Source organism: Pan paniscus, chromosome 19 (assembly GCF_029289425.2).
Source record: "Pan paniscus chromosome 19, NHGRI_mPanPan1-v2.0_pri, whole genome shotgun sequence".
Taxonomy (NCBI): Eukaryota; Metazoa; Chordata; class Mammalia; order Primates; family Hominidae; genus Pan; species Pan paniscus.
This window is the reverse complement of record NC_073268.2, coordinates 55,794,434-55,820,593: the sequence shown is the minus strand read 5'-3', so window position 1 is coordinate 55,820,593 and position 26,160 is coordinate 55,794,434. Positions and strand designations below refer to the sequence as shown.

The window sequence follows — 26,160 nt, the reverse complement described above, 5'->3', positions numbered from 1 at the left end:
CCTCCCTCTCTGTGATCCTGTTTTAATTCTCCTACTTGAATAATTTCTTTCTGACTTACAGAGGGGATGCTTCATCTCTGAGGTTGGAAACTCTGTAGAGCAGGATTCCCCAATTCCTGGGCTACAGACCAGCACCATCCATGGCCTGTTAGGAACCGGGCTGCACAGCAGCAGGTGAGCGGTGAGCTGTATTTATAGCCACTCCCCCTTGCTCCCATTACCGCCTGAGCTCTGCCTCCTGTTAGATCAGCAGCGGCATGCCATTCTCGCAGGAGAATGAACCCTATTGTGAACTGCGCACGCTAGCAATCTAGGTTGTGCCCTCCTTATGAGAATCTAATGCCTGATGATTTGAGGTGGAACAGTTTGATCCTGAAACCATTCCCCCCATCCCCCCAGTCCGTGGAAAATTGTCTTCCACAACACCAGTCCCGGGGGATGGTGAGCAGAGCGGTGCAATGGCCTGACCTACCAGGTAAAGGCTCCCTCTCGATCAGGATTTCTCAACCCGGCACTAGTGACACTTGGGGCAGGATCATTCCTTGTTACGGAGACTGTCCTATGCAGTGTGGGATGTTCAGCAGCACCCCTGACCTCTGCCTACAAGACGCCAGGAAGGACCCTCTGTCTGAGTCGTGACAAAGAAAAACATCCCCAGACCCTGCCAAATGTAACCTGGGGGGGCAAAAACACCCACATTTGAGAACCATGGTTCTAGGATATAGGAGTGTGGACACAGGCAGCTCAGGTTTACACAGGCTGGATTTGAGGTGCCTGTGAGACCTGCTTGCTGAGATTCTTTTGAGCAGTCAGACAGGAGGGGCTGGAGCCCAGGAGAAGAGTCTGGGCAGCTTTGCTGTCTTCAGGCTCGGTGGCTGTTAGAAGGAATGTGGCAGAAAAAAAGAAAGCGATACCCAAAGAGTCTATTTCATTTAATTTAATTTTTTGAGCAAGGATTATGCTAAAGTCACCAGGCAAGAGACCAAGATGAGCCCACCTCACAAACCCAGAAACCTCAGATCCAAGGCAGCTGTATAAGGTACAGATCGTTCTGGACTGTAGAAGAGAGGGTTAATCCAACTTCATCAGGAGAGAAATGCCATTATCCACTGAACTATTTCTTGACTATCTCCTGTATGCTGCTCAGTTTCACTCACATTGTCTCATTTAATCTTTGACAAACTAAATAAAAGTGTGAAGTAAATATTTTCCCCTCCCTTTTTTTTAAAGATTAGAAAACAGAGGCTCAAAAGGACCCACATACTCAGAGTCACCCTGTCAATGACAGACGTGGAGTTTGAACACAGGCTGTTTAATGCCAAAGCCCAATACTGGCTTCTGGAAGCTTCTAGAAGGAGGGGCTGGAACTTCGCATTGAAGACGTTGAGGGGCAGTGTTGCAGGAAAATGGGAGAGGGAAACATACCAGGCAAAGGGAACTGCTTGGGCATGGCTTCAGCAGAGAACGAGGTACAGAGATTTGAGGACAGGATGATTTCTTGGAACACAGAGCTTGGTTCAGTAGAAAGAGCCCAGGAAAGCCAGGATGTGGCCAGTTGAAAGGGAGGGGCTTTGAGCCATTTTGCATTTGTGGTGAGCCATTTTGCATTTTACTCTATTGGCATCAAGGAGACAAGTAATGAGAACTCTGACTTGGGAAAAATGTTAAGGATCAATTTATCTCAAATATCACATGTAGCTCTTAAGTCTGAGGGCCCTCTATTCCTCATCTTACCTAAAAGGCACAAACACACCTCTCCAAGTCAGGTATAGGGCCCCCAACAATAGTTGCCTGGTCAAAAAATGCATCCTCAGAGTTGACTACTACTACAGTAAATCTGGACACAGTTTCTGAAAATTTTTGTTTCCCTAAAAGTTTCCATCAAACTATATTCACTGACATGTAATGATAATCATCAAGACTAAATCACATCCCAGGAGGTATCTGAATGCAACCGTGAGGTGCTCCTTCATGTCCGAAGATGCATTTATAACAATCTGGAAAACAGTCTAGATCTTCTTGGAAGTTAGACCTTCAACTTTATCTGAATTTTGATGATAAATGAAGAGCTCTTCTTGTGCAGTTTCTGAGGTTCTTCAAAAGAATGACTGTTTCTCTGTTTCCCCAGAAAAATACTACAATATGTGGTGTGTGTGTGTGTGTAGGTGCCTGTGCATATGTGTGGGTGTGTGTGAATTTGCCTATGTGTGTGTGGATGTAGTAGGTATACATGCTGTGAGTGTGTGTGTGGATGTGCATTGTGAGTGTGGGTGGGAGATCGTGAGTGCATGTGAGTGTGTGTGTGGATGGAGTAGGTATACATGCCTGTGAATGTGTGTGTGGATGCGGATGTGTGAGTATGGGTGGGAGATTCTGTGTGGATGCATGTGAGTGTGTGTGTGGATGGAATAGGTATACATGCTGTGAGTGTGTGTGTGGATGCGGATGTGTGAGTGTGGGTGGGAGATTGTGTGTGGATGCATGTGAGTGTGTGTGTGGATGGAATAGGTATACATGCTGTGAGTGTGTGTGGATGCGGATGTGTGAGTGTGGGTGGGAGTTTGTGTGTGAGTGCATCTGAGTGAGTGTGTGTGGCGAGTGTATGGAAGTGGGTAGCCCATGCATAGAGCATTTCTTAGCCTACTTGACAGCTTAGGAGGCACCTCCTCCAGGAAGCCTTCCTTAATCTGTCCTTCGTCCTGCCCCTCGGGACCCAGGTGACACCGAGTATGCAATTGCTCTATCCCTGCAGGCCTGCCCCTCACTCATCTCATCCCCAAACACAGACACATGCAAGAATGTGACCCTCCCTTCCCAATACAACACTAGGACATTTGATTCCCTTTGTATCCCCAGTACCTAGTGCAATGTCTGGTACACGGTAGGTCATCAGTAAATAATAAATTGAATTAAACCTTGCAAAGGCCTCCAAATATCAGAATTAGTAAGCTCTAAAGGCTTTGTTTATTCCTGCAGATTCCTTCTCAGGTTTCAGCAGGTCATAGAGAACATCTCTTCCACCAGTCCTAGTCTCAATGGGACAGTAAATGAAACAGAAACACCACCATCCCATACCCTCCCCTTCAGTCCCTCTAAAATGAGCTGCCGCTGCTGGGAGAACCAGAGCTAAGCTTCTGCAGAGGCCTCTGCCCATGTCACCCCAGCTCTGCAGTCCTACCTGGCATGAGTCTTCCTATAACTATACCTAGGCTTCCTGACTGCTCTGTGGGGACACCCAGCCTCATTGCACCACAGGATGGGGCAGTCAGAGCAGGGCTTCTTACACTTTAACATGCATACGATCACCTGGTTAGCATGTGGATTCTGATCCAGTAGGTCTGGGATGAGGCCTGAGATTCTGCACATCTAACACGCTCCCAGGTCCTGCCCATGTTGCTGGCCTGTGGCCCATCCTTCCACCGGAAGCGTTTAGAAGGCTTTAGTCTCCTCGCAGCTGTTCAAGAGACCGGTGCGGTGCAATCGGGTGCTGAGTCGTTTGGTCACTGCCGCTTCTTGTTAAGTCAACTTCTATCATTTCACATGCATAGAAGTTTTGACAAGCCCTTGAGTCTTTTGTTTCTTTCTGTACACCAGTAAAAAAGAAAGAACAAGCCAGGTGGCTCATGCCTGTAATCCCAGCACTTTGGGAGGCTGAGGCAGGCAGACCACGAGGTCAGGAGATCGAGACCATCCTGGCTAACACAGTGAAACCCCGTCTCTACTAAAAAGACAAAAAATTAGCTGGACACACCTGTAGTCCCAGCTACTCGGGAGACTGAGGTGGGAGAATCGCTTGAACCCAGGAGGTGGAGGTGCAGTGAGCCGAGATCGTGCCACTGCACTCCAGTCTAGGTGACAGAGCGAGACTCCATCTCAACAACAACAACAAAAGACAACCAAAACCAAAAAAAACCAAAAAACAAAAAACCAATCCTATACTCATTGCTCCCAGTCTACTAAAGCAGAAAGAAAACTGGACTGGGCGTTAGGTGACATGAACTCCAGTCCCAGCTCTGCAGGCCCCCGAGGCTCTCTGGCCTCTGTTTCCTTTCCTATAAAATGGGGTAACATAGTGGCTGACATGGTTATTTCAAGAAGAGAGTGTGAGATTGCAGAGAGAGCGTGGGCTTTCTGGTGTCAGAACAAGTTTCTAATGAGGAAAAATGACTTGCCTTCTTGGAGCCTCACTGTCTTCATCTGTTAAGTTACAGAGGAAAAGAAAATATGGGATATATAAGTGTGCAATGCCTGTCAGCTGCCAGAAGTGCAGCAAATGTTAAATCCCTTCTCTGCTCAAAAGGCTGTGATGGAAATTCAAAAGCCCCTTCTCAGTAAGGCCCTCTGGACACCCAATCTGAAATGTCAGGCCCCTCCCCCTTTTCTCTTTATTGCGGATCACTGTCTAACATTTGACTTCTTTATCTGGCTTATCGTCTCTCCCTCAGTGAAGGGCTATGCCATGAGGCCGGGAATTTGTGTCCGGATGGCTCACTAATGTATCTGTGGTGCCTAGACCAGCGCCTGGGACATGAATCTTTGTCGAGTGCATGGACCAGCAGTGCTTTAGATATTATGCTATTGCGTTATCAGAATCCATTTCTTCCACACCTCTGAAGCCAGAATAATGCACGTGGAGAGGTTTTAAAGCTGTGGAAAAGCAGAGCCCTAGAAGAAAACAGCCCAGGCTGAGACTTTGGGGACAACAGGAGACAGAAGAATACTTGATGATTTCATAGTGGGAGGCATGGAGAATTAAGGTAGTCAAGAGCTGCGAGGCAATAAGAGGAGACTCTTGGGCAGCCCTCAAATAGAATATTATTCCTCCTCCTCTCTCCACCTTACCCCAGGTACAAGAGATGAATCCTGTTCCCCCATAAGCCAGCTGATTCCATGACACAGCAGTCCATGCAGTCCCCAAAATTTATCCCAACTGCCTTCCTCATGCTCAGCTTCCAGGCTGCTCATTTCCTTGGCTTATTTACCCTGCATCAGTTTCTAGTGTGGCCCAGTCTCCAGGATCAACACAGTCAGTTTGGGATTCTCTATTCAAGCTCTGATATTGATTTCATATTCGCCCTCTGGCTTCAGGCACTCACTTGGGTCAGGGGCACCCTACAGTCTGAGCCCCTTTCGGGGAGAGAGTGGAACAGAACATGGGTTTGAGGTCAGGTGGCTCTGGGTTCTGACCCTGAGTCCTTGAATCACTAGGTTTTGCTATCTTTGTCAATTTACCTGACCTCAGCTTTCCTATTTGTGAGATACAAAGAGAAATATTATATTGTAAGCTTGTTGTCAGCAGTGATTCTCAAAGTTTGGTCTTTGGAACATCAATCCTGTGAGATGGAAAAGGTTTTTATTATCAAGTGAGTTTGGCAAATGCTCAATATCTATCCTCATCTTGGGAATTCTCAAATAACAAAAGAATGGGTTCCACTTTCATTAACTCAGTTTTTCTGAACAACAAAATTCCTTTTTGCAAGAAATACCTGTTAGCATCCTGCAGAACCAATGTTTTGTGTAATCCGTGGTGGGGAAAGCTGCTTGGGAAGATTAGAAATGCTCAACACCAGGCCCTCTGCTCGGCTTCTGGCACATGCATCGTGGACACCAGGAAGCATTGCCCTGTTGCATTTCTTCCTAATGTCAGGTATATTTGGTCAAACCTTTCCTGCTTCTGCTACAAAAAAAGCATTTTAGGCTGTTGAGACAAGTAGTTTTCCCAAATATTTTTGTTGAGCCCTTCTCGTGAAAGGGAAATAACACAAACTGAAGTTAATGACATCTGTATTTTGGAGCCTCGCTCTGTCGCCCAGGCTGGAGTGCAGTGGCACGATCTCGGCTCACTGAAAGCACTGCCTCCCGGGTTCAAGAGATTCTCTGGATTCAGCCTCCCAAGTAGCTGAGGCTGCAGGCACACATCACCATGCCCAGTTAACTTTTATGTTTTCTTAGTAGAGATGGGTTTTTATCATGTTGGCCAGGCTGGTCTTGAACTCCTTACCTCAAGTGATCCACCCACCTCGGCCTCCCAAAGTGCGGGGATTACAGTCATGAGCCACCATGCCCAGCCCACATCTGTACTTTTAAAGCTAAAATATGAGCACTCATGAGCCTAGCTGTGAAGAACAGTCACTCTTGGATTTCTGGGAAGTGACTACTCAGACCTGCACCAACAGGAGTTGGTGAAGTTGGGTAACTTGCCCAATGTAGCAGAGTCTGAGCTCTTTCTAGTGACAACACCACCCCACACACAAATTAGGGTATGTCCCATCATGTAGGTCCAGGGGATCTGAATACCTTCAGGTTTCATCCTTCTAAAAAAAAGTCCAGCAATACGTATCCTAAAAGCCTTACAAAATCTTCCCATTTGGGAATGCCACTTCTGAAATTACTATAAGGAAACCATCTAAAATAAAGACAAAGAGCTGTGCATAAAAATATTCAGGCCAGGTGCCGTGGCTCACACTTGTAATTCCAGTGTTTTGGGAGGATGCGGGAAGAAGATTGCTTGAGCCCAGGAATTTGAGGCTACAGTGAGCTATGATCACATGATTGCATTCCAGCCCGGGCAACAGAGTGAGACTTGTCTATTAAACAAACAAACAAACAAACAAACAAAAATATATTCATCACAACATGATAATAGGCAGAACCAGAAACAACCCAACATTTGGAGAATAGTTAAATGTCCAACAGCTAGGGAATGATTAAATCCATTATGAGGCTTCTCTACATTAAATATCTTACAGCCATTTATAACCATGTTTATAAAGAATTTTGAATGATATGGAACATGCTTATACTATGAGGTTAAGGAAATAAAACAGGCTACAAAAATAAAATATATGTACTATAATAACAGCTATGTTGGTGCACAGAGAGAAAAACATTTACCAATATATTAGGAGTGGTTATTTCTGAGTGGCGAGATGATGAGTGATTTTTCATTCTATTCTATATATTTTTCTATATTTTCTTTTATTCTACATGTTTTTCTGTATTTCCAAGTTTTATACAATAGTGATCAAGAAAAGGTAATTACTTATTTAAAAAGAAAAAAGAAGACCCATGAGTAATCAGAACCCAGTAGATCTAAATGGCACTACAAACACTATTGTGTTCAGAGGTGTCTCCCCTATCTAAGCAGTGCCAGGTTAGGGAACGCCGCCCATCAACGTTCTAAGCAGTGCCAGGTTAGGGAATGCCGCCCATCAACGTTCTAAGCAGTGTCAGGTTAGGGAATGCCGCCCATCAACGTTCTAAGCAGTGTCAGGTTAGGGAACGCCGCCCATCAACATTTCCCAAATTCCAGGAACCATCTGTTCCATAGTGTCATATCTGTGTAGAACCTACACCATTACTTAATATTTTTATAGAAATCAACTCAGTTTTTAAAATTTGATTACCTGTGTTTTAAGAAAAATTTTAAATCACTCTAAATGGAAAAATAATGCCACTTGCCATTAATGGAAAGTAATCACAAAAATAAATGCAATAAAACAAAACAATATCATTAAATTCTACAGTGGTAAACCTTCTGAGCTTGAGAGCTGCTTTTGCTCTGTTTGATAAAAGCAGGGGCTGAGGGAGAGTGTTTTCAGGCAGGAGGGACGGATTTACAAGGGTTTGAGAGTAAGCCTAGCCTAGCAACAGACCCCTCAAAGGATTCGGGAAGATTGAAAGACAATGAAAAAGATTTTCTCACTAGAGATTTTGATTTGTTTTTAATTATTTGCCCACCTACCACCCAAACTGCCTAGGATACGACAGCTGGGGAAAGTGCCATTCAACAAAGATTTGACCCCAGCCCATGAGCTGCTGACAGTGGAGGTCACATAAGTTAGATAAGTGTACTGGACTGAGTTCCTCCAGGACAGGAACTATTTCTTCTCAAGCTTGGTAGTCTCAGCACCCTGGACAGTGCCTGGCGCATGGACTTGTTTGTTGAGTGAGTGAAGAAATGAATGAATACTGGGTTGTGACAGCCTTTTCCCCAAAGCGGGGCAGGCGCCCTGAGTCGCTCACATCACCCTTGGCTTTCAGTCCTCAGAGTACAGCAAGTGGAAGTTCACCAACAGCCCCACGTTCCTGGAGTTGCTGGAGGAGTTCCCATCCCTGCGGGTGTCTGCTGGCTTCCTGCTCTCCCTGCTCCCCATTCTGAAGCCCAGGTTTTACTCCATCAGCTCCTCCCAGGATCACACGCCCACAGCGATCCACCTGACTGTGGCCGTGCTCATGTACCACACTCGAGGTGAGCCTGGGGCAGAGGCTGTGGAGCAGTCACGCTCCGCCCCTTCAGTTCCCTCATCAGTTCAAGGAGGGAGGGAACACCTACAGCCCAGAGTTGTTAATGGTAATAGGAGGCATGTGGGAGAGAGCTCTATGAACCAGGCAGTAAACCAAGCCTTCTGTATGTATATGATCAGTTACCATGTAGGGTAGGTACTGTGTGCATTTTTCAGGTGGCCCAGAAAGTCACACTGTGAGTAAGTGGAGAGCTGAGATTTGGACCTGGGTGGTCTAACTGCTGAGTCCAAGTCTTCCACCACTCCACTGTCCCACTACTCTTGAGACAATTTAATGAGATCAGACTTGGAGAGCACCCAACCCTTGGTGAGAGCCCAGTGGTCCTTAGTCTTCCTGATTGTGCAGCCTGAACGCAGGGGAGATTCTGCACTGGCTGTTCACTCACTCACTGAGCTCATTCAGTGATGGTCTATTTCACATCTCTCCGTGCTCAGCACTGGGGCAGGTGTGGAAATACAACAGACATCAGCCCTGCCCTCAGGGAGCATCTAGAGGCAGCAGTGGAGAGATGAGTGTAGAAATAATTAGATGATTCTCATTGTGCAGAAGCCAAGAAGGAAAGGTCAGGGTCACTGAGGACAGTGAAGAGGGGGTGACGCTGCCATAGAGTGGTAGGCCAACATCTCTTTCAGGTGGTCTTGGCTCCACCACTGGCCTCTGCCCCCTGCCCTGCCCTCTGTAACTGAGTGTTGCTTGGTTTGGCAAAGCTGGGAGCTGCCTACACTTCTGAGCCCTCTGTCCTCTAGGAAACAAAAACACAGTTTCTAAAAACTGGCCAGAGACTCTGTTTGTCCTGCTAGAGAACACCCACCCAGACCAGGAGAGGAGAGGCAGACATGTCCTGTGAGAGCAAAATTTAATCCCGAGGAAAACCAGGGGGACCTCTGCAGTTGGTTGGAGGCCTCCTGCAAGTGCTGGGCCATTGTAAAAGAAATGCAACCCAGAGAAACCTCCTGGGTTTCTACAAGCCCAGGAGGGGCAACTGAGGAGGAAAGCGAGGTGTCAGAGCAGGCTGAAATGCGCAGAGCTCATCCACCACCCAGGGTTGCAACCAGCAAGGGCCACGCTCATGAGCACCCACAGCAGTAGCCACCCCGAGGGGCCACTTCATGCTGCTGTCAGTGGAGCTCAGTGGTGAGCTGGGAGCGTTCCTGGAGAAACTCTTTGGAAGGAGCACTGGAGTAGGAGTCAGGGAAGCTGAGCTGTCCTGATTTCACCATGACCTAAGTGACCTTGTCCAAGTCACTTTTCCTCTCTGGGACTCACTTTCTGCATTGGAAGATGGAGCAACTTGCAACCTCTCTAAGTCCCTTTCAACCTTCCTCAGCTCTGGGCTCACAGCGGGTAGATCTCAGAACCAGGAGGACAAAGAGCTGCTCATTGAGTCCTGAGAGTGCCTGAGTGGGGGCGTCCAAGGAGGCCGTGGTGTGGGTGGAGCAGCTGGTACGGTTTGCGCATGGGCAGTGGGGGGACGTTGGTCACTTTGTGGTATCGTTGCAGATGGCCAGGGTCCCCTGCACCACGGCGTCTGCAGCACATGGCTCAACAACCGAAGCCCCAAGACCAAGTGTCCTGCTTTGTGCGGAAGTAAGCACCCCTTCCACTCTGTCCCCTGTGGGACCGCCGACCCCTGGAGGTTCGGGGAGGAAAGGGAGGGATCTGGGGTTTAGGTGCCGCTCAGGGCCCCTTGGCCCACAAAGAAGACACTGGGGTCACACTGGTGTGGCTGTCTCTAGCAGAGACAGCGATGACAGCAGAGCTGGAAGGGCCCAGAGTCCAGTGACCTTGGCCCTTTTTCAGAAGGACCTGGGGGAGGTGCTGGTGGCTGGACAGAAGTGAAGCCGCCTGCAGGACGTGGGAAATCAAATAGGAGCTGCTCTCCACCCCCTACGACCGCTCCCCACAGGCCCAGCTCCCCAGCCATCCTGTGTGTGCGTGGGCCCGGGGTGTCTGAGGACTGGCCCCCTCTTCTCCTGTCCTCTTCAGTGCCAGCGGCTTCCGGCTCCCCGAGGACCCCTCCCATCCTTGTGTCCTCATCGGGCCTGGCACAGGCATCGCTCCCTTCCTCAGTTTCTGGCAGCAGCGGCTCCATGACTCCCAGCAAAAGGGTGTAGCTGGAGGCTTCCCAGGTGGGAGGGTACCAGAGGCCAGCGCCTGCCTAAGAGCAGAACCGTAGCCCCACAAACGGTTCCTGGACCTCTCTGGAGGGAAGGCCTCCCAAGTTTGTCTCCCTGTGTGGGGCCTATGTGGGTGGGAACGGCCGCCTTCCTGTCTCCGGCATTGGAACCGGGGCTCCCTCTCCCGGGAGTGGAGGTAACGGGAAAGTCCCTGCTTTTGACCGCCGATGGGCTGAGGGAATCCTGCATCTGCACTTTCAGTTGTGCGACTATGTATGAGTGATTGGAATGCCCTGGGCCTCAGTTTCTTCATCTGTAAGTGGGGATAATGCTATTAACTAGCTAGGATACTTGTGGGAGTGAAGTGAGAATTCCAGTTCGGCTTTGAGCCATAGCGCCCTGCTGGCCAACATGGTAACAACAGCCCGGGACTCCTGCAGGAGTGCAGGGAGGCCGCATGACGCCGGTGTTCGAGTGCCGCAGCCCAAATGAGGACCACGTCTACCAGGAGGAGATGCTGGAGATGGCCCGGAAGGGGGTGCTGCCTGCGGTGCCCACAGCCTATTCCTGCCTGCCTGGCAAGCCCAAGGTAAATGCAGCCTCAAAGCAGGTGAAGCAGTACACAACGCAGGCTCCAGTGTGAGCCCGGGGTCCCCACAGGCCCCTCGCCTCCCTGAGCCTGCAGCTCCTGAGCTCTAAAATGCAGGTAATTCACAACCATCAGAGTGGGGCTGTGAAGACTGTTACGCCCTCTCTTCCAAGAGAAGTGACAGGACCGGAGAGGTTCAGGACTAACCTAGGTCACAGGCGGGTTGAGCCCAGAGCCCAGCCTGCTGAAGGTCGTCAGTAGGCCCCCGGGACAGGCGACTCCCCTGGGAGAGGTGGTCCAGGCTGGCTACGTTCAAACCCAGCAAGGCTGGAGGGCGGCTGATGCTTCCACCATGGCCCTCAGACGGGCTCAGCTGCCCCCAGGGCCGCGTTGCCCTCTGAGCCTGAGGTGTCAGAATAGACTCTCGGCTCTCACACATTTGTTGCCATCAGGGCACCTCTCGGGCCCAGTGCTCTGTGCCCAGTGCTGGGGCCACTGGGCATCCTGTGTGGAGCAGGAGCAGAGAGTCCCCGACTGCCTCCTGGACCTTCTAACTGGGAAGCCCGGGATCCGTACCCTGCAGGGACCCGATGGACAGTCTGCATTGAGAGGGTACTTTTCAGGGGTGTAGGCAGAGCCCTGGGCAGGGGGACTGCCTTCATTGATGCCTCTTTGAAGCATGGCAAATTCAGAGACAGTCTGGGAGCCCCACTGGACAATCAGCCCCTTGAGGGCAGGCCTGTGTCCAGCATTTATCTCTCTACTCCCAGCCCAGCCCCCAGAGCATCTGTGCTCCTCCTCATCCTGAGCCTGGACCTGTGCAAGGTCCTGGCTGGGAGGGGACTCACTCCACAGCCCTTAGTGCCCTCTCCCCACCTCCCTGAGGCCAGCAGTCCTGCCTGCAATCCTTGTCTCCAGTGGCCGGGAACTGGACCCACCGTTTCCTCTGGTTTTAGGTCTGTGTTCAGGACATCCTGCAGCAGCAGCTGGCCAGCGAGGTGCTCCGTGTGCTCCACAAGGAGCCAGGCCACCTCTATGTTTGCAGGGCTGTGTGCATGGCCTGGGATGTGGCCCGCACCCTAGCAGCTGGTGGTTGCCAAGCTGAACTTGAATGAGGAGCAGGTCGAGGACTATTTCTTTCAGCTCAAGGTATAATAGTGGGTGTATGGGCTGAGGGTCCTGGCCAAGGGCACAGGCTATTGGAGCCAGGACCAGGGGTGGCAGGTAGACCCAGGGGAGTCAGGCCCAGAAAAGTTCTGGACCCCAAGGGAATCTTAGCAGTGGCTGGGATCTGAGCTGGGTGGGCTGTCAGAAGGCCCCACTGCACATCCTGGACTGGTTGGCAGCTTTGAGAAGTCAGGTGAATGTGTTCCATTTTTCCATCTGTGGAATGGGAGCAAGAGAGTCTACTTGCCCTCTCCCCAAACCCCCCTTTCAGAAAGTATCTGTGTGGCCAAAGCAAGGCTGTGAACTCAGGGGAGAGCAAGGCTGCCCCCCGTCAGCCTCGTGTGAACCTCACACTTCTTATTTACACACAGGCTGGCGTCTGCTCACCCTCATCCTCCCAGCAGGAAGGGCTTGCATTTTATTGATGAAGATAATAGTGATATTTATCAAGGGCTTACACTGGGCCAAGTGCTTGCCAAGGATTCTCATGTGACATTTCTTTCCGTCCTGCCGAGGACTTTATGAGGGAAGCACCCTGTTTTACAGAGGGAAGGGGGCCTATGGGGTCTACAGCAGTGAGAGCCTAGAGTTCAGTCTGCGTCTCTCTGATTCCAAAGCCTGTGACTGTGACTTGCATACTCTCCCTAAGACACATTCATACATTCAACTGAATATTTATGGAGCACCTACTGTGTGCTAGGGATAGAGCAGTAAATGAATCAGGCAAAAATTATTTACATTCCACTGGGGCTGACAAACCCAAACAAGGAAGAGGTGTAGTGCTTCGGAGAAAAACAGCAGGAAATAGCCCAGGGGACGCTGGGGAGTGTAATTTTAAATAGGGTGGCCAGGGAAGGCGGAGCTGGAAGGCGGTGTCTGAGAATAAACCTGAGATGGTGAGGAGGAGCCCCGTGGATACTGAAGGAAACACTCTGGGCTGTTCTGGAGAGGGCAGCAGATACAAAGGCCCGGGGGTGGGAGTTAAGCTGGCGTGTTTGAAGAACAGTGAGGAGATAACAGGCATTTCCCCAAATGTGTTAAATGAGTCGGTAGATGTTTGGCATCCAAAAGGTTACAAGGTCGAATAGCCTAGGACATGCTTAGTTAAGCCAAGGCAAGCACGTTGCTTTACTACAAGACTTCTGGGGGCCTTCAACGTGCTGCTGTGCATCGGGACCCTTCAAGGCTGGGAGGAAAGAAAGGATGTAGCATTTCCCAGATGTGTTAATCTGAAAGCTCACACTTCCTGGAGCATCTTGGGTGGGGGATGAGCACAGGGCAGGAAATGGGAATGCCAAGTAAAGCTTTGGAAATGGTTAGAGGGCCTGCTCCAGAGCAGGTGCTGAGCGGGTTTAGGGTCTAAACCAGATTCAAGCCCAATCAAAGTATAACAGTTGGGAAGACAGATGGCTCATGAAGGTCCATGTGATAGGGAAGCTGGGCAACCCCAGGGGCTCATTCCAGCTTGGACTTGACACATTGGTCTCTGTTTTTACCTAAAAGAGCCAGAAGCACTTCCATGACGATATCTTTGGTGCTGTATTTCCCTACGAGGCAAAGAAGGACAGGGCGGTAGTGCAGCCCAGCAGCCTGGAGATGTCAGCGCTCTGAGGGCCCACAGGAGGGGTTAAAGCTGCCAGCACAGAACTTAACGATGGAGCCAGCTCTGCATTATCCGAGGTCACAGGGCCTGGGGAGATGGAGGAAAGTGATATCCCCCAGTCTCACGTCTTATTTCTCACCTCGTTCCCCATCAAGCCCTTTACTTGACCTCCTACCAAGTAGCACCCTGGATTGATCGGAGCCTCCTCTCTCAAGCTGGGGCCTCCCTGGTCCCTTGGAGACGAAATCTTCAATGCCAGGCCTGGCAAGTGGGTGAAAGATGGAACCCGCTGGTGAGTGCACCACTTCAAGTGACCACCAGGAAGTGCTGTCACACCACTGTGTATTTAACTGCCACGGGTGAAATTATTCATGCCTCTGTTTAAAAAACGAACACCCTAGTCTGTTCCTAATGGCCCCTTGGGTCTTCTCTGTATGATTCCCTGATGGAGATATTGACATGAATTGAATTTTACTTTAATCACACTTTATGTGTGTTTGTTGGGGGGGCTGGTGGGGGATGTTTTGTAGGGAATGTGGCCCTCAGTTATAGAGTGGGGAGCTGGTGGGTGTCGTAGCCTGGACAGATGCCCCACAGAGGGACACCCCAGGCAGGCCACGGCTCCTCTGAAATGGCTGCCAGATGTGACAGCAGCAGATGGAGCTTCGTGCTGGTCCAAAGACCTGCGGTAGGGTGGACGGCACAGGCCTGCCTCCCACACAAAGGATCTGACGCGGGGTCTGGCAAGAGTGGGATTCTCATATGAGGCCAGAGCTTCAGGGAAGGTCTTGAGCTTCTTCTTGGACACTGTCTTAGAAAGGTTTTGCTCTGGGGCCACCTGTCTCACGTGAGTTTGGCCAGTACAGATGTGGCCTCTGGGAATGCAGGGTGTCAAAGCGAGTGTGGGCCACAGCATCCTCGCCCAAGGGACTGAAGACCCTCCTGGGTTTGGAGACAGCCAGGGAAGGCTTTTTAAGAGACTAGGCCCATTTCCTTCTCCTGGTCAGAACCAAGAAAGGAGCTCAGTGGCGGCCTCTGGGGTCCTGGCAACACGTGGCTCCCAGCTGGGGTTTGGCCTGTGCCTCCTGGGCCAGGCCCAGGACCCTCCCCCTCCCGTCCTCCTTCCAGCAGCAGCGTCTCAGGTGGCAGGAGAAGGTGCAGTGCCAACTTCAGGCTCCAGACGTGCCCTGCCCTGCGTGACAGCCATGCATCTCAGCAACACGGCCAGGAGTCCGCTCCGGACCAGGGCTTCCCCGCTTTCATGTGCGGGCCTCATCTGGGGTCCCGTGAAAACAGAGACTCTGATCTCGCAGGTGGGGTGGGGTGCGGGACGCTGCGTTTCCAACAAGCTCTCAGTCGCTGCTGCTGCCGCCACCCTGAGGACTACACGGGGGCCTGAGGAACTGCATTCTTGCTGGGCCAAGCAGGATGTGTTGGCATCACGTTGACGCGGAGCTGGGCTGTCTGGCAGTGGCTCAGTGGCTGGCAGAACCCCACACATGGACACTGAGCCACTTTTCTCATGCGAGTCCTAACCCTATTGCCAGGGAGACCCACAATGGAACACACACCCATATGGTGCTTCGGGTCGGCTTCTCCTGACACCCCTTCCCCAAGCCACCTCCTCCCACTGGGATGCCAGGTCCGAGGAGCCAGCTCTGGCCCTGCTGTGGCCCTCACAGGCTCTGCCCCAGCCTGTCTCCCATCTCGGAGGCATGGGGCTGTTTCCTGGGGTCCCCCATTACCACCTTTCCTGTGTCCGAGACTCCTGCCCAAAAGACCAGAGCCCCAGCCTGCTTTCTCCAACACCCTCATGGGACGGTGGCTCTCTTCTCATAGCTCCCCTAGACACTGGCCCAGTGGGGGCTCTGTGTGGGGGCTTCAACCCCACATTTCCCTTCCACACTGCCCTGGTGAAGTCATCCCTGAGACCTGATAATTCTAGACCCTGTGGCCACCAGAGGAGCCCATGCATTGGCTTCCTTTTTTGTTTTTGTTTTTTTGACAGAGCCTTGCTCTGTCACCCAGGCTGGAGTGCAGTGGTGCAGTCTCGGCTCACTGCAACCTCTGCCTCCCGGGTTAAAGTGATTCTTGTGTCTCAGCCTCCCAAGTAACTGGGACTACAGATACCCACCGCCACCACCACCATGCCCAGCTCATTTTTCATTTTTTTGTTTGTTTGTTTGTTTGTTTTTGAGATAGAGTTTCACTCTTGTTGCCCAGGCTGGAGTGCAGTGGTGCAGTCGTGGCTCACTGCAACCTCCACCTCCCAGGTTCAAGCCATTCTCCTGCCTCAGCCTCCCAGGTAGACGGAATTACAGGTGTGCACCACCACGCCTGGCTAATTTTGTATTTTTAGTAGAGATGGGGTTTCTTCATGTTGGACAGGCGAGTCACGAGCTCCCAACCTCAGGTGATCCACCTGCCTCAGCCTCCCAAAGTGCTGGGATTACAGGCGTGAGCCAGCATACCCGGCCATTAATCCTTTTTTAATTAGGAGGTGTGAGGTCAGGACCCCCTGCCCAAAGGGAGTCCATGCTCTCCCATCCCACTCCTCTCAGCAGCCCCTCCGCCTGATTCCACAGATTCCAAAATGTCTCCAAATGAATTAAAGAAGCCACAGTCAACCCACATGAATGTGCCAACAAGCATTTTCATTTCTTTATTTTAAGGACACTGGGAAAGGAGCCAGTCCCCTGAAGAGAACACTCTGGTCAGTTGGTGGAGGCCAGTGGGAAGCCATCAGACCTGCTTTCCAGGAGGGGTGAAGGGTTGGTGCAGGGTGCAAGGTGAGAGTGAGGTTAAAGGTCAGAGAGGAGGGGCTGAGGAGGCCATCTCCCACCAGGAGCAGACAGCTGGTGGCTTGAGACTGGGGTGGAGCTGCGTGGGGGATGGGAGGGGACTGAGCATGGGGCTTCATCTTCACTGCCCACTCCTCCCCTCTCCCTGGCTGTGCCCGCCTTCTGGGATTGTAGGATTCCAGCAGCTGGCACCCCAGGTGCTGCTGCGGCTGAGGAAGGCAATCCCAGTCAGCTGCCTTCTCGATTCCAGGGTGGCTGTAGCCAGAAGCAGGACCAGATAAGGACATGGCCTCTGCATTAAAGCCCAGATCCTAGGCACGGTTGGAAAGGCTGGGCCTGGGAAGTGGGGATGATGAGAGGACCCAGACTGCCCCACACCCCAGCCCCCGGCCCCAGGGCCAGGGAGCCGCCTATGTCTGCACGTGGGTCAGCTGGATGTCGCCACCCACTTCCAGTTTGTTGATGGTGGGCAGGTTCCTCAGGCGATGGTAGTATTCAAACACGTGCTGACCATCCACGGCCACCTTGAGGCAGTGAGCTTCACACAAGATCCACACCTGTGCAGAGATCATGCCGTTTGCACTACACTTGGGAAGTCCTCCACCCTCACTGCAGCCTCCTCTCTCCCTCCCTCCCTCCCTCCCTCCTCAGTTGTTAATAAGCCCCTCACCTGCACTCTATCCCCACTGAGCGACCGGCTCTTCACTAAACAGGCTGTGCGTGCTCCTTCCCCTGTACTGTTCCCTGGCCTAGAATACTGTTCCCACCACATCAGGGACAGGAGCACTGGCCTGTGCCATCTGTATCCCTCGGACCCAGCACACAGGAGTGCTCTGGGCCAGGGCTCCTGCAGCATCAGCCTCCTAACTTGTCTTTTCCACCCCAATGCCTTCTCCATGAGGCAGAGTACAAATGTTAAAACCTCCTGCCCTTTGCAATAGCTGACACTCCTATCACACATGCCATGTGTAAGGCACTGTCCTAAGCGTGCTACAGATACTGCCTCATTCCATTCTTACAGCTCTAGGAGATTCGTATGATTATTAGCTCCATTTTGTAGATGAGGAAACTGAAGCACAGAGTAGCTAAGTCACTTGCCCGAGGTCACACAGCTGTCCACAAATCAAAGAATGTTGCTCCCTGGCTCCATGGCTGCAAAGCCCTACATCAGTCATTTTCAACTCTGACTGCAGAGTGTAATCAGGCATATTTTAAAAATACAAATGCCCAGGCTGACCGCCTCATTGGCCTGGGCTGGGGTCCCAGCACCTATGTTTTCTTTGTAAGCTCTCTGGGTGGTTTGAATGTGTAGTCAGGGCGGAGCACGCCTGCTGCTGTTCCTGGAGAGGCCGCACCCGCACCTCTGCATGTTGGCCCTAGCTGCCCCTCCCAGGCTCGCTCTATCTCATCGCTCTGTTTTGCTTTCTGCGTGGCACTGTTGTTATCTGCAACAATCTGTTCATGCTTTAGTTTCCTTGTTCCTTCCCCCAGCTAAATTGTAAACTCTCTGGAGGAAGGACCCTATCTGTCTGCTTCATGACTGCGCTCCCAGCATGTGGAGTGCTTCCTGCACAAAGCGGGCGACAGTGAAATCGTTGAATGAGTCAGTGAAGAAATGAATAACACCTCCTTCTTTGGTCTGATTTGACACTTACTGACTGTGTGACCGCAAGCAAGTAACCTGCACTTGTGAGTTTCTTTCCTCATCTGAAAAAGCAGATCCCAACACTTCCTTCATGCAGGACAGTAATAATTATTAATAATAATGACAATAAATTTTAGCCACCTTTTCTTCTGGGCCCTCATCCCAGAGGCATCAGCTCCCATCCTGTTCAAGGTACCCCAGACCTCCTTTACCCCCTCCCCCTGTGTACCCATAGGAGCCTCTTCAAGCTCCAGGCTGCGGCGCCTTACCGAGAAGCTCTGGCCTCGGACGAAGGGCATTTTTCGGGGCAGACTTCGCTCCTCAGACCCCCAAGAGTTGTTGATCTGGGTGTTACGGACCACAGCATTCTCATCAAAACGGGGGTTCATGTGGAAGGCGATGTGGCTCCCAGAGCACAGGTTGATGTGGAACCTGGGGTGGGCAGCCTACTTGGATCTTTGTCCACTGAGTTCTGAGCCCCATTTCCTCCGCATCATCCCCAGCCTGCCAAAAGCCAGGGGAATGGCTGGAATGACCTTGAAGGGCTCTCTCTTCCCAGAGGTCACTGGAGCCTTTGGCTTACCTCTGAGCACTGGGCAGGACAGTGCCTGACAGGATGATGGACTTGGATGGGTACAGCCCTCCCGGAATGGTGGTGATGAAAGGCATCGGCTGTCAGAAGGAGGGGGATAGGTCAGCCAGTGGCAGCCAGGGCAGCCGCCACATGGAAGGGGAAGATTGTACCAGTTCCCATGAATTTAGGCTGTCAGCTGAGAAGAAGCCCACGATATCTTTACTTGGTTCCATAAAAGCCAAAGGAAAACTTTCCGGTGCTCCTCAAATTAATGGGCTTAGATTAGTGTCATGAAAGGAAATTTGGCCAAACACAGAAAGAAAGAGTCGTGGGGTGAAAAGGGAGGGCCATGCAATGTGCTCACGTTGACACGACAGTTTTAAGGTTGAAAGCTCCTCTCCACAGTCTTCTAATTCACTGGGACGCTTTGAAGCCCTTCAGCTTACCATTTTGAAAGCCCTTCGCTTTTAATTTTTCAAGGCCAGCGGATCCCTCCGCAGCGGCCCTTCATCCCTAGCCTGCCCACCACAAACAGAACCTCTGCCCTCCCTGAGAAACCACTTACATAGGCAGGGTGGGGGTACATCATAGGTAGGATGGCGGGAGTCTGCTGAAAAGAAACCAGGAAATTCAATGGGAGAGCGCATGTGTGGGCGAGCACTCACCCACGCGCACCCACGCATTCTAGAGGGGGCTCCACTGTGAGGCTGACCTCATGAGCCTTTGGCCCTTGGACTCTCCCGTAAACCTCCGTTTTCATGTTAGCCTTCCTGGAACTTCCTGCCGTGTTCCCAGACCCCACCACGGTCACCTGCCCCTCAGCCCCTCCGCAGGCAGCCCCACTAATGCTAAGTTCCCGGCCTGATTTGCACCAGCAGGAGAAGAGCTTAAGCCTGTGATCTGTAGTGACATCCCGGGGACCCAGAAGGCAGGGCCAGGAACCTCACATCCGGGTGCTGGGGCCACTGCACTCCCCACTTGGTGACAGAAGGACCAGTTTCCCTCCTAGTCTCTAGGGAACCTGCCTCTTCCACCACTGGATAAATCCAGAATCTCTGCTGTCCCAAGGATAGTTTTAACCACATGTCACCTGAGCCAAGGACTCAGCCCCAGATGTCCCCACCCTCCTTGCTAAACCGCTTTCTTCCCAACTCTAGGGCTCTAGGGAGTTTAGTTCTTGGGGAAGGAGGGCACTGTGCAGCTGTGAACTGATCAGAACTTGAAGACTTACAGAGAACATCTGTCCAGAGGCACTCTGCACCGTGTGGATGACTGTCTGGGTCTGGAAGAAAGAAACCAGGTCTCACCCAGGCTCTCCTGAGTAAAGACCACCCCAGCTCCCACCAGAGGGTGCCACACGGCAGGCACCCTCCAGGGGCATAACCAGCCCAGTGGCCCCACAGACCCCACGGAGGGTGGGTCCAGGGGATGAGGGAGGGGCAAAGGTTAGAACCCTGGAGAAGACAGATGGGGACGCTGGTGGCTCTGGCCCGTCTTTCCTCTCGGGGAAACGTCTCTCAGCCTAGCCTCCCTTTGCAGGTGAGAGAAGTGAATGTGGGGCATGGTCTTCCATGGCTGCCCATGGAGCGGCAACTCAGGTTGTTCCATCACGGCCAGCCAACCACATTCACCCACCAACCTCGCCAGGCCGGGTAGATGGTCAAGGGCCTGGCCTCTGCCCTCCCCACTCCCGATGGGAGAGGCCCAATGCCTGGCCCTGCATCCTCCATTAGCCCAGAAGAAGAGCCAAAATCAAGAGGATCCAAAAAGAAAGCAAGAGACTTACAATGGGAGCAGGGTTGGCAGGCCGCACGCTGGGAGGCTGGAGGGGTGAGGAGAGTCAGAACGGTGGTTATTGCGGGCACCACAGAATGGGGAGAGACGATGGCAGAACTCCAGGGAGGCTCTTGTGCTCAGAAATGCCTCCCCAGACACATCCACCTCCCTCTTGCTCCCAAGCAAGCCTTCCTGAGCCCGTGGCACCCAGATTTTTACCCTCAGGTGCACAGGGCTTTGGGGCTGAGGGGTAGGGTATCCCCACTGGTTCCTCTCGAGAGAGAGGAGGCTGGGTTTGATAGAGACCTCATTGCTTTCTGTAGCTCCCACAGCCAAGAGCATTACTTCCGGTGCCATATTTCACCCGTAAGGTGAGAAGTGGTATTTGTTGAAGGCCTATTGTGGGCCGAGTCCTGGGCTTCAGTGCTTTCCAAAGAGGGAAGCAGCCTCAGCTCCTGTGTCCCTGGTGAGGCAATGAGGCTCAGAAAGATTAAGCAACTTGCCCAAGCTTGCCCAGGTGGAAGGGATCAAATCCAAAATGGCAGCCAGTTCTGTCTGACTGTATCCAGCACACTTTCTGTCATCCCTAGGGCCAGGGCCAGCGCCAGGGCCAGGGCCAAAGTTTGGCTGCCCTGCAAATGTTCCCTGGGGCTCCACCAGTCCTGAAGTCAGCGTGGCAGGAGGCAGGTGCACTGTCTGTACCATCATGGGCCATAAAAAGGCTACATAGACAAAGCGCCCCTCCTCCCAGTCCCCACTGCTTGAGTGGCCAGAGGAAGGGCTGCTCACCTCCTTGTCGTGGATCCTGCCCCACCCAGTAGACTGTTCTTGTCCTGGCTGGTATCCCATTCTCCCTGGCTGCGAAAACCACATTCCACATTCATTCCTTCTTCGAGTCCCTAGTGAGTGCCAGGCACTGTGCAAATGAACAACCCACAGTCCCAGCCCTCTGGGGCCTAATGGGCATAGGGAGATGGGGGTGGAGTGACAGGGACAGACACACAAACAGTTACAATGGGGTGCTGTGAACTGGCATGGCACAGATATGTACAGACTCCGTGGGGGCATGGGGGGAGCATCCAACAATATTCTGGGCAGGGAGGACTCCCAGAGGAGCGACACTTTGGCAGAGCATGGAAGGGCGATTAGCCGTGTGCTGGGGGCAGGCTGGCAGAGGGTGCTTCCGGGACCAGGGACAGCATATGCAAAAGCATGGTGGCCCGAGAGGGCCTTGAGTGAGCCGTGGAGGTTGCATGAGCTTCGTGGGTTAGGGGTGAGGCAAGGAGGTGGACTGGGGCCAGACTGGGGAGGAATTCGTATGCCCTGCTGGGGCATTTGGGCTTTGTTTGAAGGGCTGGGGACTTTTAAGATTTTTAAGCAGGGAGAGAGTGTGATCAGATTTGCTTATAAGAAGGTCACCGTGGCAGCGGTTGGGTGTGGGGGGTGGGGAACTGGACCCCTGTAGTGATGGTGAGGAATCCCAGAGGCCTGGGCCACATCGGTGGCTTTGGGAGGGAGATGTGTTGGTGCCTTGGAGAGACATAAAGAAGGGGGAGTGAAGAATCCAGGGCAACACCCAGGTCCCCGGATCTGGGTGCCCAGCAGACAGAGACAGGGAACTCTTGAGTGGGCAAGATGTGGCCTACAGGCCCTGGTGGCCGGCTGGCTGGGGCCAGCCTCTTAAACCCTCGGTCCTTCCTGCTGTCTGCTCAGCCACCCAGGGCCTCTGTGTTGAACTCACTTTTTGTCTGCGCCCCCTGGGCCTGGGTGGGAAACAGACAGGCTGGGAGAACGGCACCATGGAGAAGGCAGGCTGAACGGGGACTGCGCGGGGATTCTGTTAAAACAAAAGGCACCGGCCGGTGAGGAGAAGCATTAATAGAGCCAAGGAGAAGCCGAAAGGCAGATGCAGGGGCAGGAGGCAGAGAACAGGCAGGCAGGGGGATGCAGCAAGGGGGTTAGGGCCACACGGAGGCGGGAGCGGAAAGGGCCAGGCTTCGGTGAGCAGCGCAGGGGGACAGTCTCCCTCCAGCTCTTCCCTCCCCTTCCACCCGCAGGGGAGAGAGTCAGGGAAGGAGGGAATGAGAGATGAGGACCAAAGGGTGAGGAGCCCAGATTTGCTGAGGGCCTACTGTGCACTTCGCTCATCTCAGGGAGCTCCCTCGAATGCCAAAAGGGTAACAGCAGCTCCCATCCAGCTGCCGGTGCCCTGTGGGAATGTGGGCCCAGCATACCCTAATCTTCCCATTTTTCACGTGGTATTGGTATCTCCTGACCTTCTTTAGTTTTATTTATTTTATTTTATTATTCAAACAAAAAGATTTTAGAGATGGGGTCTTGCTTTGTTGCTCAGGTAGAACTCTAATTCCTGGGCTCAAGCGATTCTCCTGCCTCAGCCTCTTGAGTAACCAGGATTGCAGACCTCCACCACCATACCTGGGTCTCCTGACCTTTTAGATGTTGGCAACGCATTCAAAGTTTTTAAAACACAGAGGTCAAACAGACCCTGGTGTGGGCCCAGGGGCGCCATTGTGTGACCTCTGATTATCTATCTCCTCAATGAATCACACAACCACCCATGGGGGGCAGGCAATGACCATGCTCATTCTACAGATGACGAAACTGAGGCTGAGAGAGGCAAAGTTGCTTGTCTAAGATCCCACAGATGACGAATGGCAGAGCTGGGAATTTGAACTGGATTCAGTTTGGTTCTTGAGCCTGGGCTCTTTCTGGAACAATATGCCCTCCTTACCAGGATGGAAATTGACGGATGAAGAGAAAGGGGCAGCTGAGGAGTCTGGGAGACCAAGGCAGGTGTTCCAGACAGAGACAGTGACACAGAAAGGAGGGACAGAGTGACAGAGGAGAAGGGGCGGGCAGGTACTGGGACAGGGAAGCAGAGGTTGTCCCCAGAGTGACCTGGGTAGGAGACTGGCTCGGGTCCACCCAGCTGGGCCTAGGCACAGCTACACGGGGCCCTGCATCCCAGCCCCTGGGACCGGTGCCAGGTGGACAGTCTGACCTGGAAGCTGATGTAGGACAGCTGCACAGAGCCATTGACGGAGATGGTGTCCACACGGTGGAAGGGCACGCGGTGGAAGTACTGCACGAAGAGGCTCCCGTTCACCATCACCTGCCAGAGGAGAGCACGTGTTCTGGGGGAGGCGCCCCAGGCCGGGATGGGGACCACCCCTGAGCTCCTGGTCCCTCCTTCTAGAAAATGAAGACCTGAGTCTGGTCTTCAGTGTGGGGCCAGTTACAGGGACGTGTGTGTGGCCCGAAGTGCATCAACCGGAGTATCTACTGGGCTCCAGTCGGGCTTTCCATTCTTCTGGTTGTTTCCTGCCCCTTTCTTCTCACTCCTCGATTTCCAGCCTGGTTAGGAGGCCATATTGTTCCAGAAAGAGCCCATGCTCAGGAAGCGAACTGAATTTCCTGGGGTTTCATTTATTTATTATTTATTTTTCCTTCAACTTTTTTTTTTTTTTTTTTTTGAGATAGAGTGTCACTCTGTCAGCCAGGCTGCAGTGCAGTGGTTCAAGCGATTCTCCTGCCTCAGCCTCCCGAGTAGCTGGGATTACAGGCATCCACCACCACACCAAGCTAATGTTTGTATTTTTAGTAGAGACGGGATTTCACCATGTTGGCCAGGCAGGTCTTGAACTCCTGACCTCAAGCGATCTGTCCTCCTCACCCTCCCAAAGTGCTTGGATTATAAGGGTGAGCCGCCGTGCCCAGCCCCTTCAACTTTTATTTTAAGTTCCAGGGTATGAGTATAGGATCTGCAGGTTTGTTAACTAGGTAAATGTGTGCCACGGTGTTTTGCTGCACAGATCAACCCTTCACCTTGGTATCAAGCCCAGCATCCATTAGCTAATCTTCCTGATGCTCTCCGTCCCTGACCAGGCCCCAGTGTGTGTTGTTTCCCCCCTTGTGTCCATGTGTTCTCATCGTTCAGCTCCTACTTATAAGTGAGAATATGCGGTGTTTGGTTTTCTGCTCCTGCAACGGCTTCCAGCTCCATCCATGTTCCTGTAAAGGACATGATCTCATTCCTTTTTAGGACTGCAGGGGTATTATTTAAATATGCATAAAATGCTCACGGGGAGCAGAGGAGAGGTGACATCGTGTTGCATACTGAATGGATGGGAACATCCTTATCTCAGATAAGCATATTCAGACTGACTTACCCACCGGCTTCTCAAGCCCAGAGACCTACTGTGCTTGCAAAGGTAATTTGCAATGTGCTTACAGAACTATAACCGTAATAGACTCTGGATAAAGGCTGGAACAATGTCGCTGAAAAATAAATGTTACCAGGGACCTGGAGAGGAGGTATGGTGATAGCAGAGGAATGGAATGAGCTTGGAATTCAAAGACACACAACACCTAACAGCAACGTGATGACTCCTCTAGTTCTTATTTTCAGAGTAAAAGAAGCAGGAGGCGCACCTGTAGATTCAGGTGAAGGTGCGTAAGGAGACTACACAGCCATGGGTAACACCCTTACAAGGAAATGGTCATGTTATCTGTATGGTGGTGTCACTCTGGCTGAATGTCAATTACAGTGGTTACTTAAAAGGCCATTCACATTCACCTGATAGGGCTGGGAGTCCTGTGGGCGAGAGGTGGGGAGGGGATTCCTGCTCACCTTGAAATCTGAGCTCTGCACCAGGAAGCAGAGGTCAAAGGGCATCCCCTTCTGGAAGGGCATGTGCATCTTCCTCTCCTCGGGCCCCCATCTTCCTTTCTGCCTCGTGTTGCACACCACATACCCTCCGTCTTCAAACCGAGGGTTGAAGTGGAAGGCAATGTCGTTTCCACTGAAGCCCGTCTGAAAGTCCACAGCAAACCTAGGCCCAGGAAAAGCAAATAGTCTTCTGTGGCATGGATTATTGCCAGTGACAGGCACAGGAGGGCCTCGGTGCCTCTGCCCTGTGTTTGTCTGGGATCTTGCATACAACCTGCGTGGCAGAGACTGCTTGGTTGGCATCCTCTTTGTTTCTCTAATTTGGATCCAATGTGTTTTTGTGCAATTATTGCATTTTGCCTTTACAGCACAATTTTCTAAACATAAGTAGAAAATGGCTAAGGGAAAGTGCTGGCATTAGCAAACAAGAAGCATAGGTCCTGGAAAGTGATTACCAGTTGGTAACAAAGATGGAAGTTGTTAAGCACACCTAGAAGAGAGAGCCTTCTGTGCCAGTGGACACTTGTTGGAGGCCAGCACATGCCTGATTAAGTGCGAAAGAAGAGAACAAATGTAAAGAGCATGTGAAATCGGGGCCGGGCGCAGTGCCTCACGCCTGTAATCACAGCACTTTGGGACGCCAAGGTGGGTGGATCACTTGAGCCCAGGAGTTGAAGACCAGCCTGAGCAACAGAGCGAGATCTCATCTCTACTTAAAAAAAAAAAAAAGATATATATATATATATATTTAATTAGCTAGACATCATGATGCATGTCTATAGTCCCAGCTGCTCTGGGGGATGAGATGGGAGGATCCCTTGAGCCCAGGAAGTCGAGGCTGCAGTGAACCCTCATCACGCCACTGCACTCCAGCCTAGGTAATAGAGCAAG

General features: G+C 51.9%; 2 protein-coding genes across 6 annotated transcripts; one reads left to right on the top strand and one right to left on the bottom strand.

The window, feature by feature from the left end:
* The first annotated feature begins 61 nt into the window (after nt 1-61).
* LOC117976677 (nitric oxide synthase, inducible-like) lies at nt 62-16,572 on the top strand. 5 transcript variants are annotated; one of them, XM_063599235.1, is made up of 7 exons: nt 62-174; nt 8,044-8,251; nt 9,808-9,894; nt 10,865-11,013; nt 11,970-12,162; nt 13,684-14,075; nt 16,456-16,572. In XM_063599235.1, the coding sequence occupies exons 2-5, from the start codon at nt 8,236-8,238 to the stop codon at nt 12,126-12,128; spliced, it is 411 nt and encodes a 136-aa protein (XP_063455305.1). In that variant the 5' UTR covers nt 62-174; nt 8,044-8,235; the 3' UTR covers nt 12,129-12,162; nt 13,684-14,075; nt 16,456-16,572. The 5 variants fall into 5 exon arrangements, with proteins under 5 accessions (XP_063455305.1, XP_063455307.1, XP_054957202.1 ...); XM_063599237.1 differs by having other exon boundaries at nt 62-181; XM_055101227.2 differs by lacking the exon at nt 16,456-16,572 and having other exon boundaries at nt 13,684-14,267.
* LOC129394382 (galectin-9B-like) lies at nt 15,203-25,572 on the bottom strand. Its single transcript, XM_055101229.2, has 9 exons — nt 25,231-25,572; nt 23,602-23,712; nt 22,321-22,416; nt 20,590-20,625; nt 20,035-20,085; nt 19,369-19,413; nt 18,813-18,901; nt 18,499-18,661; nt 15,203-17,141 (listed from the first exon to the last, which is right to left on the bottom strand). The coding sequence occupies exons 1-9, from the start codon at nt 25,570-25,572 to the stop codon at nt 16,995-16,997; spliced, it is 1,080 nt and encodes a 359-aa protein (XP_054957204.2). The 3' UTR covers nt 15,203-16,994.
* Between the last annotated feature and the right edge of the window lie 588 nt (nt 25,573-26,160).

Excerpts from the sequence above, each read along its gene's own strand:
- LOC117976677 (XM_063599235.1), top strand. Across the intron at positions 9,895-10,864 it reads GTGTCCTGCTTTGTGCGGAA|GAGTGCAGGGAGGCCGCATG; the intron begins GTAAGCACCCCT and ends GGACTCCTGCAG. Across the intron at positions 11,014-11,969 it reads GCCTGCCTGGCAAGCCCAAG|GTCTGTGTTCAGGACATCCT; the intron begins GTAAATGCAGCC and ends CTCTGGTTTTAG.
- LOC129394382 (XM_055101229.2), bottom strand. The coding sequence starts at position 25,572 with ATGCCAACCAAGCAGTCTCTGCCACGCAGGTTGTATGCAAGATCCCAG. Across the intron at positions 22,417-23,601 it reads TGTCCTACATCAGCTTCCAG|AATCCCCGCGCAGTCCCCGT; the intron begins GTCAGACTGTCC and ends TTGTTTTAACAG. Across the intron at positions 20,626-22,320 it reads CCAGGGGGCGCAGACAAAAA|CCTCCCAGCGTGCGGCCTGC; the intron begins GTGAGTTCAACA and ends TCACCCCTCCAG.